Genomic DNA, 16,694 nt, shown 5'->3' on the forward strand with positions numbered 1-16,694 from the left:
TCTATCTATCTATCTATCTATCTATCTATCTATCTATCTATCTATCTGTCTATCTATTCTTACAGCTCTCATGCAACTTTATTTCTCTATAACTAGAAAAGTCCAGGGGCAGCTAGGTGGCACAGTGGGTAGAACTCCAGCCTTGGAGTCAGGAAGACCTGAGTTCAAATGTGACTTTAGACACTTGACACTTACTAACTGTGTAACCCTGGGAAAGTCACTTAACCCTGATTGCCTCATCAAAAAGCAAAAAAACCCCCCAAAACAAACAAAAAAACAAAACACAAAAAAGAAAAGTCCAGGACAGTAGATTAATTTTAACTTACAAGCCTGAAATCCATGGAAATATCATCCACCTTTGGGTTAAACTCAAAGGCATAGGCTCAGGGCAGTCAGGTGGTACTCCATCTGAAGGATCATCCCATGGTTTCTTCCAGGCCTCCGCAGGGCGATAGATTCTTTGGCTCTAAGTGGCTACTGAGGGACAGGCTTGTGGAAGTCAAAGGTCAGGACCTGCTGGGGCTCTGACAAGCATCTGCTTGAATACTTCCAGGGAGGGTGAGGTTCTGCTTCCCGGGCTTCTCTCCAGTCCAGACAGTGCTTAATCATATCGTCCATTAATGTGAACATCAAAGTCATATGGGCTTCGCATTCACCACAGGTCCTTGATCTCCACAACAACCATGTGCAAGGAGGCAGCTTGTGGCAATACTGTGACGTTATTAGTGAGGTGTTCGGTCACAGCTCTCCAGAAGTACAGGTGGTGCGATGGCCATAGACTTGTGAAAAAAAGACTCCCCAGTGAAGAACAGAGAGCTTTCTATCACCCAGATCTGCAGAGGTGAGTAATTCAGGATGCTTCTCTATTATGCTCACTTTGTCCTCTAGGCGATTAGCCTTAAAATTTGTTTTTGTTAGTCGATGTAACACTGCTGAGTTCTCTACTGTGAATACCTGTTCTGTCCCTACACAGTGAGCCAGTATTGGAAGCAGGCTGCCATCATTGATGCAGAGATAGATATCTTCTTCAGTGCTTGGATATATTGTCCTGGTCAGGTCTGATCATTTAGTTTTCCAAATCGTGGAGGGTTCTAAAGCAAATGAACTTGACATTCACAGACTGGACATTCTCTGTGGAAGTCACTTTTGCTTTTTTCATTCCTGGTTTTATGAAGGTTGTACCAAACGCAATAATCACCACGGTGAGCAGTCAGACGGAGGGATTCACCTTGGACCCCTGGTTCCTCATTTGACAGAAAACAGACGCCCTGCATCCAGTGATCTTGACACTGAATATTTTTAGGGACAGTATTCACCCAGTAAGGTGCCATATAAGATTTTATTTTCCCATCAGTATCCATATCAATATCTCACCATGACAGGACCACCTGTGCTCTGCCAGACACCAGACTCTAGTCTAAATCCTTATTAAAAGGATTTGTTCTGTGAAGTTTGGATTCAGTCAAAGGGCAGCACTTGAGGACCTAGAGGGCCACATGTGGCTTTGAAGTTGCAGCTTCCGCACCCTTGCACTAGAGGCTCAAACTGCATTGCATGATAGGTTGATGAGCTATCCACTTGCTTGCTGAAGCCCACACTAAGCATTGTCAGTACATTACTTAGGGTAGTGAAGTCACCCCACAGCATCTGGTTCACCTGAATATCATACACTGACGAAGCCCCCGGGCAACTCTCCATTTCTGAGAGGGCAACAGTAATTTTCTGAGCATCATCTGTCTGGATATGAATAGGAAACAACTTCTTCCAGGCCCACATTCTTCTGGAGTTCACCAGCTGAGCATATACAGTGGCCTTGTGAAGCACTGTCTCAGGGTTTTCCTCTACAAGATGCTTATGGGCATGTCATAGGAGGGCAAGGCACCTTCCCCTATCAGCTCTGTAGCAAACTGCTCAGTGACCAGGACATTTGCATAGCACTACATGTCACTATCTGGCCACACACCAACTTCAGTAAAATGTTTATTACTGGTCTTAATTGTATCACTGAAGTCAGTTTTCTCCCCATTCTTCACAGCAGCATTAGCCGTAGGTTTGAAAACCTCAATAGCACAGCAGGAATCAGCCCCAGTGCTAACTGCCATCACTGACAGAAGTCCTGTGCTAGTCCCAATGTCCAGAACTGTTGCCAGCTGTCCTTTTTTTCACCCTCCTCACAGCAGCAAGAATGCCCTGTTAACACTTTACATTTCTGTCTTTATCATGCAGCATTTCTGCATATGATGATCCTGCAATCTCTTGGTCACAATCATAGTGCCCATCCTTCTCCAGCCACTCCACAGAGCCTATTGTTGGGTTCACCTGTCCACAGGAGACCTTCATGGTGCCAATTAGGCTATCTGGTTTTTAGTGCAGAAAACAGAGCTCTGTTGAGTTGATTTTAGCAAAGGAACATGTGCTTTGGTCCACTTATCAGAAATGGTCCTTGAGACCCGTTCCTTTTGCAAGCACAATCTTCTCCCAGTGACTAGCCAGCCCAGAAGCCCACCTGCACATTTTCTCTGGCTGTCCCTTCATGCCTGGAATGTTCCCCCTCCTCATTTCTACCTCTTGGCTCCTCTGGCTTCCTCCAAATTCTAAATAGAATCCCATCTTCTTTCTATAGGAATCCTCCTTAATTCCAATGCCTTATTTCTGTTCATCTCCAATTTATTTTGTATATATCTTGTTTGTATATAGCTGTGTGCATGACTGTCTCCCCCATTAGACTGTGAGGTCCTGAAGGGCAGGGGCTATTTTTTGTCTTTCTTTGTACCCTTGGCCCTTAGTAGGCACATAGTAGGCACTTAATAAATGCTTATTGACTGAGCAGTTCATTTTACGATAGCAAAAAACCTGGAAATAGACTGAGGTGCTCATCAACTGATGATTGCTGAACAAATTGTGGTAAATGAATGTGATGGAATATTGCTGTGACATGAAAAACGATGAATATGAGGAATTCAAAGAAACACAGGAAGCCTTTTTAAACTAATAGAAAGGGAAATAAATAGAACGAGAACAATATTCACAACAATGATAATAACATAATGTAAAAAGAAGTGGAAGGGCAGCTAGGTGGAGCAGTGGATAGAGCACTGGGCTTGGAATCCAGAAGACTCATCTTCATGACTTCAAATCCGGCCTCAGATATTTACTATATCTGTGTGACCCTGGCCAAGTCATTTCACCCTGTTGGCCTCAGTTTCCTCATCTGTAAAGCTGGAGAAGGAAATGGCAAACCACTCTAGCATCTTTGTCAAGAAAAACTCCAACAGAGTCATTAAGAGTTAGACATGATTGAACAACAAAAGGAAGCAGAACTTTGCATAATTGTAATGACCAGTCTTAGTTCCATAAACAGATAATGACATTCATCTACTTTTTTGCAGAAAGATGTTATATATTCTGTCAAATATGATCATATTCAATTACTAATATTTCCTTGTTGAGTCATTTCAGTTATGTCCAACTCTTTTTGCCATTTCCTCTTCCAGCTCATTTTACAGATGAGGAAACTGAGGCAAACAGAGTTAAGTGACTTGCTCAGGGTCACAAGTATCTGAGGTCACATTTGAACCTAGGTCTTCCCGAATCCAGGCCTGGTGCTCTATCTACTGTACCACCTAGGTGCCACCTAGCTTTGTTTACTAGAGAGGGGGTTATATCTGGAAATTTCTGTATTATAAAAGCAAAAGGCAGCAGAAACTTTTTAAAAAGTTGATTTAAGAATTTTGTGCTATTTCGAGCTTGTTCAACTCATTACACATTTATTAATTCCCTACCATGTGCCTGGCACTGTGCTAGGCACTGAGGATACCAAGGCAAAAAATGAAACTGCTCTTGCCGTCAAGGAGTCTACTGGGTCAACCAACACACTTTGTGTAGTGACTAGTCTTAGTTTCATAAACAGATAATGACATTCATCTATCTTTTTGCAGAAAGATGGGGAGGGGGGCCTAAAGTCATAGAATGTTATATATTTTGTCAGATATGATCAATATTCAGTTACTAATATTTCCTTGTTATTGTTGTTGAGTCATTTCAGTTGAGTCTACTCTTTTTTCTATTTTCTTCTCCAGCTCATTTTTCAGATGAGGACACTGAGGCAAATAGGGTTAAGTGACTTGCCCAGGGTCACACAGCTTCTAAGAAGTGAACCCTAAGTTTCACCATACTACCAAGTTGGTGTTTGTGTTACAAATACACATATAAATATATACAGAATAAATATCAGTAATTTGTGAGAAAGAGAACAAGGAGGGCATGGGGATCAGGAAAGGCTGTGCGTAGGAGGTGCCATTTGAGCTATCCCATGAAGGACGTTAGGGATTCTAAGAGGGAGAAGTGCAGAGAAAGTACATTCCAGGAGAAAATGACTAGTTAGGGTTTGATCAGAAAGATGTAAAAAAAAACCAAGTGCTAAAGGAGGCCTGGAGGAGACATGCAAGTTCCTCTAGGAAGAAGATTCTTAACCTGGGATCCATGGACCTCTAAGGGATCTATGGATAGATTTCAAAGGGTCAGTGAACTTGGACAGGAAAGTTAATTAGTTTCCTTTGCAATGCTATGTATTTTATTTTATATTTATTCTACGAAGTGATCCCTAAGCTTCACCATACTGCCAAGTAACACAAACAAGGCTAAGAACCTCCTATTATATAAGAGTATCTTACTCTGTCACCGAGAATTGCAAGAGAAATGGGAGCAGGGTTTGAGGAGGAGAGATGAAGGTCTTTACCTATCCCTTAGTAAGAAAACTGAGAAGAAGAATAGAAGGGAGGATTAAAATTGTTCCAGTCCTAACAGCAGATCAAAGTTTCAGTTTAGAGGCTCTCTGGGATCATTTTACCCACTCTATCTCAGCAAATTTAACATCCAGTTGAAAATGTTTCTTCCCCCTATCCCCCTGGCAGGCTAGCCCCAGGGAATGAGTAGGACATACCTGCAGGACAGACAAGCTGCTACATCCTAGTTCGATCCTATGGTACTTTCACTAGATACTAGCTTGATCAGATAGATGGACAGGGGCAGGAAGCTTAGGAAGCCCTCACCATGACTTTTAGTTTGCTCCAGAAAAAGTGTCGCAAAGAAACTAGCCTGCTTCTTCCTCGGAGGAGCCTTTCATTAGGAAGCTCCCTTCTGTTGCCTTGGTGTGATTTGTAGATTAAAGGAAATTCTCACGTTGGAGACATTGTGGTTCATTGGAAAGAGCTCTGGAGTCAGAGAGGATTTGTGTTCAAGTCCCTTCCTCTGGTGCCTGCTACCTGTATAACCTGGGGGCAAGTCACTTAACTTCCCTGAGCCTCAGTTTCCTTATCTGTAAAATGAGGGGATTGGATTAGATGACTTCTGAGATTCCTTCTAGTTCTCAACTTATGATCCGATCAGAAAAATCAACTGAAAATCATCTGAAGGAATGGGAACAAGCAGTGGGCTGGAGATTTTGGGCTGAAGATTCAGCTCTGCTTCTAACTAGCTGTGTGACATTTAGTGAACAATTTAATGTCTCTCTCTGGACCTCGGTTTCCTTCCTCATCGAAAAAAATGAGGAAGATTTACCAAGTGATCTCTAAGGTCTTTTCCTGTTCTAAAATTCCATTCCAAATGGGTTTCCCACCTGGAAGCCTTAGCTGTAGCTGATACAGTTTGTCTGGAATGCACCCAGAGACAATGTAAGGAAACAGTACCCCAGAATGCTTCACAATAAAAAAAAAAAGCATGACTCATTCCTGTAGAGCCATTCAAGTAAATGGGCTATGACCAGGATAAATCCATCTGCTAGAAAGTTGTTGAATCAACACTAATGGACAGATCTGGCACAGGTTAGGGAGGGAGTTTCTGGATCTTGTGATGAGCTCCCTATCACCTCTGAGATAAAATACAGACTCTTCATCCTGGCATTTAAAGACCTCCAAAGTTTAAAGACATCCATCTACCTTTCCAGTCTTATTTCCCAAAATGTACTCTTCATTCCAGTCAAACTAGTTTCCTACCTTTTCCCTGTCTATAGCATTCATTTCCTGCCTGTACACTTTTGATCAGGTTGGTCCCTTATGCCTGAGATGCACTCCCACCTCAGCTCCACCTTGAGGAGGTCCTAGTTCCCTTCTAAGTAAAACTCAGGTATGAGTTACTATAGGAGACTATTCTTGACTCCTCAATTGAAACTTTGTACACACTTAGTATTGTAATCTCTATACATACAACCCCACCAGTAGAATGTATGTTCCTGAGGGCAGTGACTGCTTCATTTTTGACTTGGTATCTCTAGTGCCTTGGACAGTGCCTGACATGTGGTGCTTAATACCAACTTGTTGGATTCTTTAAGGTACAGAGCAATCAACTTGGAAATATTTCTTCCTCTGATACATCAGGTTAGCACCTGAGATGTTGTTTTCACCAGGAGAGATGGTCACCATGATATACATTAGGTTTCCACTATTGGCATATCTGGGCAGCTAGATGGTGCAGTGGATTGGACTGAGAATCAGGAAGACTCATCTTAATGAGCTCAAATCTGGTCTCAGGCACTTACTAGCTGTGTGATCCTGGGCAAGTCACTTAACCCTGTTTGCATCAGTTTCCTCATATGTAAAACGAGCTGGAGAAGGAAATGGCAAACCATTCCAGTATCTTTGCTAAGAAAACTCCAAATAGGGTCATGAACAGTTGGACATGACTGAAATGATTGAACAACAATAGCATATCTAGGCTTGAATCATTTGAGAGTAACTTTTTCCTGAAAATCTAGTCCATGAGTAAGGAACTTTTTACTAAATGGTGAGGACAGTGAGTCACATATAAACAAATCAGCCAAAGGCAGCATATGTCAAAAAGAACATAAAATTGATTTTTTTGGGGGGGGGATTAGTTAAGAGGAGGCAAATTGAACATACTTCTGCACCTTGACAAATCTGTAATTGTGATCTCCTTGCTGGCCAAATTCCCCCACAACCTTTCCAAGCCTTAGATTGTTTTCTTGAGTTGTTATAGCCAAAAATGTTCATCAGCTGGTGATGAGCCTTTCCACACCTGGTGAGGCTGGTCCCAGACAACAGACACACCATCTATTGATGAGCTCATACTACAAAAGTTTCCTGTGGTGCCCTCCATGAGGCATTGGAGGAAGATTTGAGTTGGGAAAATTAATGAACAAGATACATAAAATATTTGCCATTTTGATGGTATGGTTGGTTGATAGCTACACTTTTGAGTAACTCTTTTGGGGAGGGGAGGTGTTGCACTGGTCATTTATACCTAATGCTTAAGTTAGGGGAATAGAAGAGAAGAGATGCCATAAATCTGCCACAATAGTTCTACCCTCAAGAGCTGCCCAGAATAAATCTAATCTTTCTTCCAGATTACAGTCCTCAGATATTTGAAAGCTGTTTCATGTCTTACTTCTACCCAGTCATGTCTTCTCCTCGATAAACAACCCTAATTCCTTTAACTGAACCTTAACTCCCGTGATATCCAGTCCCCTCATTGCCTGGCTTACCCTCCTCTAGCCATTCGCTAACATATTAATGACCGTCTTAAAATGTAGCCCCTAGAACTGAACAAAGTATTCTATGATCTGATCAGTATTAGAATATAGTCAGTCATCTCCTGTTATGTAGACTTCTATTAATGCAGCCTAAGATTACATTAATTTTTTTGATTGAACTTATTGAACACATTGAACTTGTGGTAAACTAAGACCCTCAGATCTTCTGACTACTTATCAATTGATTTTTAAAAAGCATTTCTCTGAGCTTTTGGGAGGCACCTAGGTGGAGCAGTGGATAGAGAGCTGGATCTGAAGTCAGAAGGACCTGAGTTCAAATCCTGATTCTGACACTTACTAGCTGTGTGACCCTGGGCAAGTCACTTAACTTCTGTATGCCTTAGTTTCCTCAGTTATAAAATGAGGATAATAGTAGCACTTACCTCCCAGGGCTATTGTGAAGATAAAGTTAGATAACTTATATAAAATGCTTTGCAAACCTTAGAAATGCTAGTTGTTCTTTTCAGTGTCTTGGCATTACTGCTATTTCCCATGATTTTTCAAATATTAATGACATTGGTTGAGATGGGCAGACCTCAGGAGAAAGTCCCAGAAATGCCGATATTAGCTCATCACTCACCAGTGGTGATTCTCCATTCTGGGACCTTCTGATAACTTGCCAACATGGTATTGGGCCCACACAAAGGGTGGAACACAAGATGTCCTGCTCATTGGCTTTCCCTGATGGCCTTGGCCAATACCAACAGAGTAAAAAGGCACACACACACATTCAAAGGTGAAGGCACTTATAGATGCAGACTACTACAATCATACTATCTCAGCAGAAAGGACTTATGATATAATGGAGACCAATATACCAATGGAGACTCACACTTGGAGTCAAGAGAGATCAAAGTTCAAATCCTGCCTCATACTTATTAGCTCTGTGATAATGGGCAGGTCACTTAAAGTATCTAAGCCTCAGTTTCCTCATCTGTAAAGTAGAGATAACGATATTACTTATGGGGTAGTTTTGAACACCAAATAAGATAACATATATAAAATGCTTTGTAAGATTTAAAGTACTACATATCTGTTACCATTATTACTATTGTTATCCTGTAGTCTTCCTTCTCTCCCCTCTTTTGCAATCAATTTCTGATGACAGAATTTGAGGAAAGGGGTGGGGAGATGGTTAAGATGTTGGCCTCTTCAGTGTTTGAAAAGCTGATTATTTGCAGCCCACCTCCACTTGTGTAGGTTTTTGTAGTTGAAGCTAACGCCATTTTACCTTCTCCCACCTCTATGTATCATTTGTTCTGCTTTCCTTGTTGTACTAACAGTGAGTCTGAGAATCCCATATGCAAGTTCTTTCCATGTACTAGGATGGAATTTGTTAGGACCTGAAGACTTGGCCTCATTTAAAGCAATTTAGGTACCGTCTTTCCTATTTCCTTACCTACTTTGTACTTAAATTCCCTCTTAATCATATTTTCTCTCTCCCCTCTAGCACTTCTAACCAATAGCTTGAAAATCATTCTTCTTGAAGGAGAAGATGAAAGCAAAGTGGAAGCTGAGAAGCCTGAGGCTCTGTCTCCATACACATGTAGGTGGTGTGTTATATAGGCTGGGCCTGGAGTCAGGAAGTCCTGAGTTCAAATCTAGCCTCAAATACTTACTAGTTGTGTGACCCTGGGCAAGTCACTTAACTTCTGGTTGCCTCAGTTCTTTAGCTGGAAAATGGATTAATAGTAGCACCTGCCTTATAGAATTGCTGTGAGGATCAAATGAGATAATATTTGTAAAGCACTTAGCACAGTGCCTGGCAGATAGTAGATGCTTGTTCTTCCCTTCCTATCTGTCATCACATGCCCCAAGGCACCCACCTCCTTGGCTCTTTATTCTTCTTGCTCCAAACTTAGCTGTCCTTAGCATTTTTAAAAAATAGTATTTTATTCCCCCCTCCCCATTTAGATGTCAAGACAATTTTTAGCATTCATTTTTACAAGATTTACCCATAGGTGTTTCGACATTGCTGTCCTCTTCTGAGTTTGTGTCTTGATCTTCCTTGTCACCGTAACAACCTTCTATTCAGGGTTAAGTGACTTGCCCAGGGTCACACAGCCAGTAAGTATCAAGTGTCTGAGGCTGGATTTGAACTCAGGTCCACGTGACTCCAAGGCCAAAGCTCTATCTACTGTGCCACCTGGCTGCCCTTTTGCTCATCTTTTTTTAGTTTTCTTCCTTTCTCTTAAACTTGAGCTCTGCTCCTGGGGTGTAAGGGGCACTGTCTCAGGCTTCTTGAGCCAGGGGCTGCAGGCCCTGGCTGTTTATCTGATGCTGCACTGATGTTGCCCAGAGGCCCACAGGGGACCTTCCTGTCTGGTGCTGGGCTGAGGGGGTGGGTTGGGGGATGGCTGGCACTTTGGATGCTGTAGGGGTCTGGCAGCTCACCTGGTGCTGAGCCAGGGTCCTAGTGCTGGTATCTGGTGTGTGCTGAGGCAAGTGGGGTGTTCCTGCGTTTCCCTGTAGCTACACTGAAGCGGGTGGTGGGCTGGCCCCTGCAGGATGCCTGTTTGCCCAGGGCTATGCTGAAGCACCTGGCGGTTCTTAGAGCAGGAGTCTGCCTGTTCCTCTGGCTATACTAAGGCACACGGGGGTCCTGGTGTTGGCATTTGCCTGCTCCACCACACTGGGGCCCAGGATCTCCCTCAGGTTTGCTGAGGTGGGGCTTGCTGCTGGCTTGCTCAAGTGCTTCCTGTCCTGAACTGCGCTCCCCTTTTACCCAAGAGACACAGATCTTTTCTATTGATCTCATAAGTTTCTTGGGCTAAAAGATTTTCACCCTGTCTTTTTGCTGGTTCTGCTGTTCCAGGGTTTGTTTTGGGGTGCTGTTTTATGGTTGTTTGGAGGTGAACATGGGAGAGTTAGGGTGATTTCCTGCTTACTCCGCCATCTTGGCTCCCAGAACTGTCCTCAGCATTTCTGACAGCCTTCAGCATCTTCTGAGCTGTTGGCCTTGATAACTCTTCTCTTTTGTTTGTCATCAGCCCCTGTTACGTCCTCTCCTCCTATCTGTTGTACGCACTCTAGACTCCCAGTGGCTAGGTCATCAGGTCACAGAGCTGGTAGGTACCTTAGGGGCAATTGACTCCATCCCTCCCCCATATTTTGTAGATGAAAAAACTGAGGCACAGAGAGGTTAAATGACTTGCCTAGGATTACAAACTAGTCTGTCAACAAGCATTTAATAAGTACTGACTACATGCAAGACACTGTGTTAAACACTGGAAATAAAAAAGGCAAAAACACCCCAGTCCCTACCTTCAAGAAGCTCAGCATTCTAATGGAGAAGACAACATGCAAACCACTCTGTAGGTACATGATATCTAATCTCCCTACCTGCCCCCTGGAACCTCACAGGGAACCTTCCCCACTCCAGCTTGGAGTGCTCCAGCTACTCCAGAACTTGGATTTTCTTGAGAACCCGACCAAATGCATTTCCATCCACCTGCTCTTCTTCCCCTGGCCTGACATCCCAGTTTCAGGTCTGCTTTGTGTATTCACATTCCTGTGCGTCCATCCAGAGAAGAATAGATCTCGGACCCGATTCAGTGATTAGGCCCTTCTGGAGGGCCCTGTAGAGAATCTGCTCAGGTTTCTGGTCTCACGCTTCACAGGCCTGGCCCATCCTGCCACCTCCTTCAAAGACCTGGTCACGGCAGTTATTACAATGTCCAGGTAGAAATCAAAGGCAGTGCTATACAGTAAGAAAAAACCAGGCAAACTCATTCGGCATGGAGTCAGAAGACCTGAGCGTGAGCCTCAGCTCTCATACTTATTAGCTGGGTGACCTTAGATAAGTCATAATTTCTCTTAGCCTTAACTTCCTTATCTATAAAATGGAAGAGTAATTACTTGCACTACTTAAATGGTCATTGAGGAGAAGCCTACTTTGTATGCCATACACACACAAGCTATTATTGTCATTCTGATAATCGGATCAAGGTTGCCCTTGAACTTTAAACATATAGGACCATAGATTTAGAGCTGCAAGACCCCTTCCAGAGTGATTTAATCCAACCCCTTGCTACTTCAAAGGTGCAGTAGATAGAGCACTGGTCTAGAGTTAGGAAGACCTGAGTTCAAATTTGACCTCAGACACTTCCTAGTTGTGTGACTTTGGACAAGTCACTTCATCTCTGTCTGCCTCAGTTTCCTCAACTATAAAATGGGGATCATAACAGCACCTGCCTCCCAGGGTTGTTGTTGTGAGGATCAAACGAGATAATATTTGTAAAGCGCTTAGCCCAGTGCCTGGCACATAGGAGGTACTTAATAAATTCTTGTTTCCTTCCTTCCCCTTCGTTTTACACATGAAAAAATGAGACCTAGGGAGGTTAAATGATTTGACAAAAGTCACATAGTTAAATGAGCATCAGAGTCATAATTTGACTGTTCTCTGAACCTCAGAGTTAGTGTCCATTCTATCATACTACACTGTCTCTTTATTGCATCATAAACTCATTTTCCTTAGTCTCTGTCTTCTCATGCCAATATATATTAGCCTATGTATTATACAGCTGATGAAGATTCATTTGTAACCCTCAAATCCTGAAATGATCCTGGCCTGTATTCCTTTGGAGTTCTTATTATATGTTCTGTCCTTGAACATTATCTTGATTTTTCCTGTTATTTCCCTAAGAACTATCATTTCCCATCCACACCAGCATCAGTCCCCCATTCACCTTCATCTTACACCAGGTGTAATCCCCTTGGCATCCCATCACAGCCTTGTGTCATAGAGCACAGTTTTGCTTACTCAGGGAACTTCAAAATTTCAAAGGTAAGGTAACTAACGCACCATCGCTGTTGTAAATACAGAACTCAAAGAGCATTTGAAACGTCACTCATGTGGAAAGCCACCTGAGATCACTTCATCCTGGAGTGGAGGTCCCCACAAAGACACTGTAAGTGGGGCTTCAATAGTTTGCCCCTTAAGAAATAACTACTCCTGGCTCCCTTCTTTGTACAGGTTCTCTACTGGTGTTACTCAAGTCCTTAACAACTTCCAAAGCCTCTTGCTCAATTATTGTTATCTGACTTTGAACCTTGGCTTATGTATATTTCATGCAACAGAGTAAGCTGACAACATCAGTCATTTAAAAAACAAACAAACCGAAAACAGCAACAAAAACATCCTATGTGAACCCGATGCCATTTGAGAATCGTCTCCTACATTTATTCCTTGGTGTGGACAGTGATTAGCACAACCCATATCAAAACTAGGAAGAGAGAAGGCCATAACACATTCTATCGGTTGGCATATCTTCAGGAAAGTATGAAAGTGAAAAGCCCTGGTTGGATTCAATGGAACTATGTATGTGTTCTTGTTTTCTCTTCCTCTGTCTAGGGCAGCTAGGTGGTACAGTGGATAGAGCTCCATGCCTGGAGTCAGGAAGACCTGAGTCCAAATTTGGTCTCAGACACTTACTAGCTGTGTGACCCTGGGCAAGTCAATTAACCCTGTTTGCCTCAGTTTCCTCATCTGTCAAATGAACTGGAGAAGGAAGTGGCAAGCCTCTCCAGTATCTCTGCCAAGAAAACCCCAAATGGGCTCATGAAGAGTCAGACACAACTGAACAACAACAAATTTGGGACAAGAATGCCCAGTTTTAAGAAAAGGGAAAGGCTTCCCACTCAGCCAACCAGTTTCACAAGGCTTGAGTCTCAAGTAATTGATTACATCTCAATCAGGTTTGCAGTGGGCTGGACTTTGTCTGGTTTGGTAGGTATCTTATATTCCAGAAACTGAAGACATGCCAACTGATAGAATGTGTTATGGCCTTCTCTCTTCCTAGTTTTGATATGGGTTGTGCTAATCACTGTCCACACCAAGGAATAAATGTAGGAGACGATTCTCACATGGCATCAGGTTCACATATGATGTTTTTGTTGCTGTTTTTTTTTTTAAATGACCAATGTTGTCAGCTTACTCTGTTGCATGAAACATACACAAGCCAAAGTTCACAGTCAGATAACAATAACAGAGAGGAATAGGGAATAGTTAGTTATAAAGAAAAAGCATGTGTTTTCAATACTGGAAGAAAGGATATTTTTTTTTTACCCACTTTGTGCACCTGAGCCATCAAAAAGTCATAGATTTGAAGTTGGAAGAGGCCTTAGAAATCAGCTATCCCAACTCTCATTTTACAGATGAGGAAACTGAGGCCCAGCGTCTTGCCTCAGCGTCACACAGGCAATAGAAACAGAGCTAGCATTTACAGTCAGATCCTCTGATTCCACAGCCAGCATTTTTTCCACTCGTCTCCCTCCCACTCACCCACCCCTCCTTCCTTCTTGCCCTCCTCCCAGGAAAAGAGTGTAATAGTGATCCAAATTGATAGAATCTATTAGGTGGAACAATATCATGGGGAAAAGAAAGCATCAGAGGTTCAAATCTCAGCTCTCCTACTTACTGCTTATATGATCTTGGGCAAATGACTTAACCGCTATGAGCCTTGGTTTCCTCATTTGTGAAACGAGGAGGTTAGACTAGGTGACTTCTGAGGTCCCTTCCAGCTCTGCAGATAGCTCCATAAAGGGGAAAAGAAGTGACCAATGTTGGGTCAAACGCCTTAACCATAATCCTGGTCATTTCAGTGACCAGTAATGAGTTGTCAAAATCCAGACTGCTGAGTAACACAGTGCTTAGCATTCATCACCTACTGGCTTTGCCTTTAAAAGCCCGCATCTCCAACGTTGCTGGAATTGGGGCGTGAAATTCATATTCGTGAAATCTATTTTGTGGTGCCTTTTGTGTTAGCTTTAAGCCGATTCCTGTGAGACATCCACGTATCTGGCTTCTGGGCAGAGTTAAACTGAGGAAGAGACCAGTTTCCTGACTAAGAGATACAATAACAGCAATTCAAAAAACTTACAGGGTTTCCCTGAATATTGTAATATTTTCTTCACTCAGTCATCGCTCTAAATCCCACAGTCTCATGGATTGACTCTTCTCCCTCTGCTCTACCCATTCCCCCCGCCCCTGCCCCCGACCTCCCCCAGCTTTTCCATGCCTTCACTGGACTGTGCAGGAAAGGAAACTCCAGACTTACCAGTTCTGGAATGAAGAAAGCATATGGGATTGTTAGATAAAAGGCTAATCCTGTGGGCACTTCAGGTGCTGCATAGGTGGTGGGTGGAGGGTAGTCTTTAGATGCCATCCCCTTTCTGTGTTCAGGGCCCTCTTTCGCAGCTCACCTAGACCTGATTACTGGTGCAGCAACACTGCCTGGCACTCACTCCTTCAAATATTATGCCCTGACACACCCATTGACTGAGACGTAGACTGAAAAAAAAAAAAAAAGATTTCCAGCCTAGCAGGTTCTTCCACTCATTTCAGCCGAAAGAATCATCAATGAAACTGTAGGGTATTGAAACAGGACTTAAAATTAGATGGGTCCTCTCCTCGGCTCAGACACAGCCATGTAGAATGTTAGGGCAGGATGTTAGGATCTTTGATGAAGGCAGTGGGGTGGAGAGGAAGGAGCACTGGTTCCAGAGTCAGCTCTGCCACTCACTAACTGTGTGACTGGACGAGTCATTTGCCTTCTGGCTAATCTTTGGGCCTGAGTTTCCTCATCAGTGAATGAAGGTTGGACAATGTAAATGAAGGGGAAAAAAACCAACATTTATTAAGCACTTACTCTGGGCAAAGAACTGGGAATATAAATATAGAAAAGCAAGGTTGTCTTTGCAGGGCTCTCTGGGAATTCACATTCTAATAGGAGGAGACAATACATAGGGGAGCTTTGAGCTGCCAAGTCAGACTAAATGCCTGAAAGCATCCCTTCTAGCTCCAAAAATCTGATATAGATACGTACCATCTAAAATCACTCATCTCACACATGAGGAAGCAGAGCGAGGTCAGAATGACTTTTCCAGTTCCACACAGCATGTCAGTGGTAGAGCCATAATGGTTTTTGATAAATTTGTTATTTTGACTTGGCGGATGCAGTAAGAGGAAATCAGGAAAACCATCTCCAAAGGGGTAGAAAGGAGGGTGAACCCGGTCCTTCTCTTTCCCGTCCCTTCATTTTGGGAAGGGGCAGGAGAAATATCTGTTTTGACTATCTCCCCCCTTCTAGTCTTCTTATAATTTATACCATTTCCCCAAACCCCTTCCAATGTACTCTGATACTCTGCATTCAAATGACTCTGGCCTCCTTGCTAGCGCTCAAACAAGATACTTCACCTCTTGTCTCTGGTCATTTTCTCCGCCTGTCCCTACCTGGAATACTCTCCCTCCTTATCTCTGCCTCCTGGCTTCCCTGGCATCCTTCAAGTTCCAGCTAAAATCCCACCTTCTGCACAAAGCTTTCTTCAGTTCCCCCCTAATTCTAGAGCCTTTTCTCTATCATTTTAATTTTATCCTGCACATAGCTTTTTTTTTTTTCCACATAGTTGTTACAGCTTATTAGAGCTGTTATATTCCCCATTTGCCTTTCTTCATATCCTCACTGTTTAGCCCAGTGCCTGGCTCATAGTGGGTGATTAATAAATGTTTATTGACTCACTGACTGACCAGTGCATAGACACTGAAAGTCATGCCACCTGCACCCCTGCCTCTTTGCCCCCAACAAACTCTGCCTTCCATACTGGGCTGAATTGGACAGCCAGCTACTTGAGAAAATTGTACATAAAGTGTTCTGCAAATATAACAAGAGAATTGGAAAATGAAATTCCAATCCCGGGGACATGCACAGAGGGGGTTCTGCCTGCTGCTAACCCTTGTGAGGAGGCTTGCTTCTGGAACCTATTTCTAGGGGTGCATAACAATGCAGAATGGTGAGACCTGGCTCTCTATACTGGAGTACGTGTTGTTATTATATGACTGGTTCTCATCCACTCGCTGCCTGGTGAAGAAAGGGCCTTTTGGCTGGAGTCAGAACTGAAAGTGCATACAAAAGACCCCAAGAGAGAAATTCACTCTTTTTTTCTTGCTGTCCAGAAGTGTTAAGGACAGCTATCTGAGCTCCAGAGGACCAGTAGAGGGGGTGCCTTTCCTATCTCCCAGCAGGCTGACCCGTGGGAGCTCATAGCCTCCTAGACAAGTCTGGGATGAGGTCACCTCTTGTTTGTGTCTTCTTTCCTTTGCTACAGAGGCTCTGTGAGACTTTCAAAGGCCAAAGGAGCGGAGTGCTAG

General features: G+C 43.2%; 1 protein-coding gene and 1 pseudogene across 1 annotated transcript in view; both read right to left on the minus strand.

Annotated features, from left to right (window-relative positions):
- The window catches only part of MALL (mal, T cell differentiation protein like), a 53,011-nt gene extending 38,168 nt beyond the window's left edge, over positions 1 to 14,843 (minus strand). Inside the window, exon 1 of the mRNA XM_027853941.1 lies at positions 14,605 to 14,843. Within this exon, the coding sequence (XP_027709742.1) occupies positions 14,605 to 14,712 (108 nt within the window). The 5' untranslated portion in view covers positions 14,713 to 14,843. The remainder of the gene's footprint in view (positions 1 to 14,604) is intronic.
- On the minus strand, positions 370 to 2,340 carry LOC114037052 (annotated as a pseudogene).
- Positions 14,844 to 16,694: the final 1,851 nt, after the last annotated feature.

The sequence above is a fragment of the Vombatus ursinus genome, unplaced genomic scaffold (genome assembly GCF_900497805.2).
Source record: "Vombatus ursinus unplaced genomic scaffold, bare-nosed wombat genome assembly UNPS02010219.1, whole genome shotgun sequence".
Classification (NCBI taxonomy): domain Eukaryota; kingdom Metazoa; phylum Chordata; class Mammalia; order Diprotodontia; family Vombatidae; genus Vombatus; species Vombatus ursinus.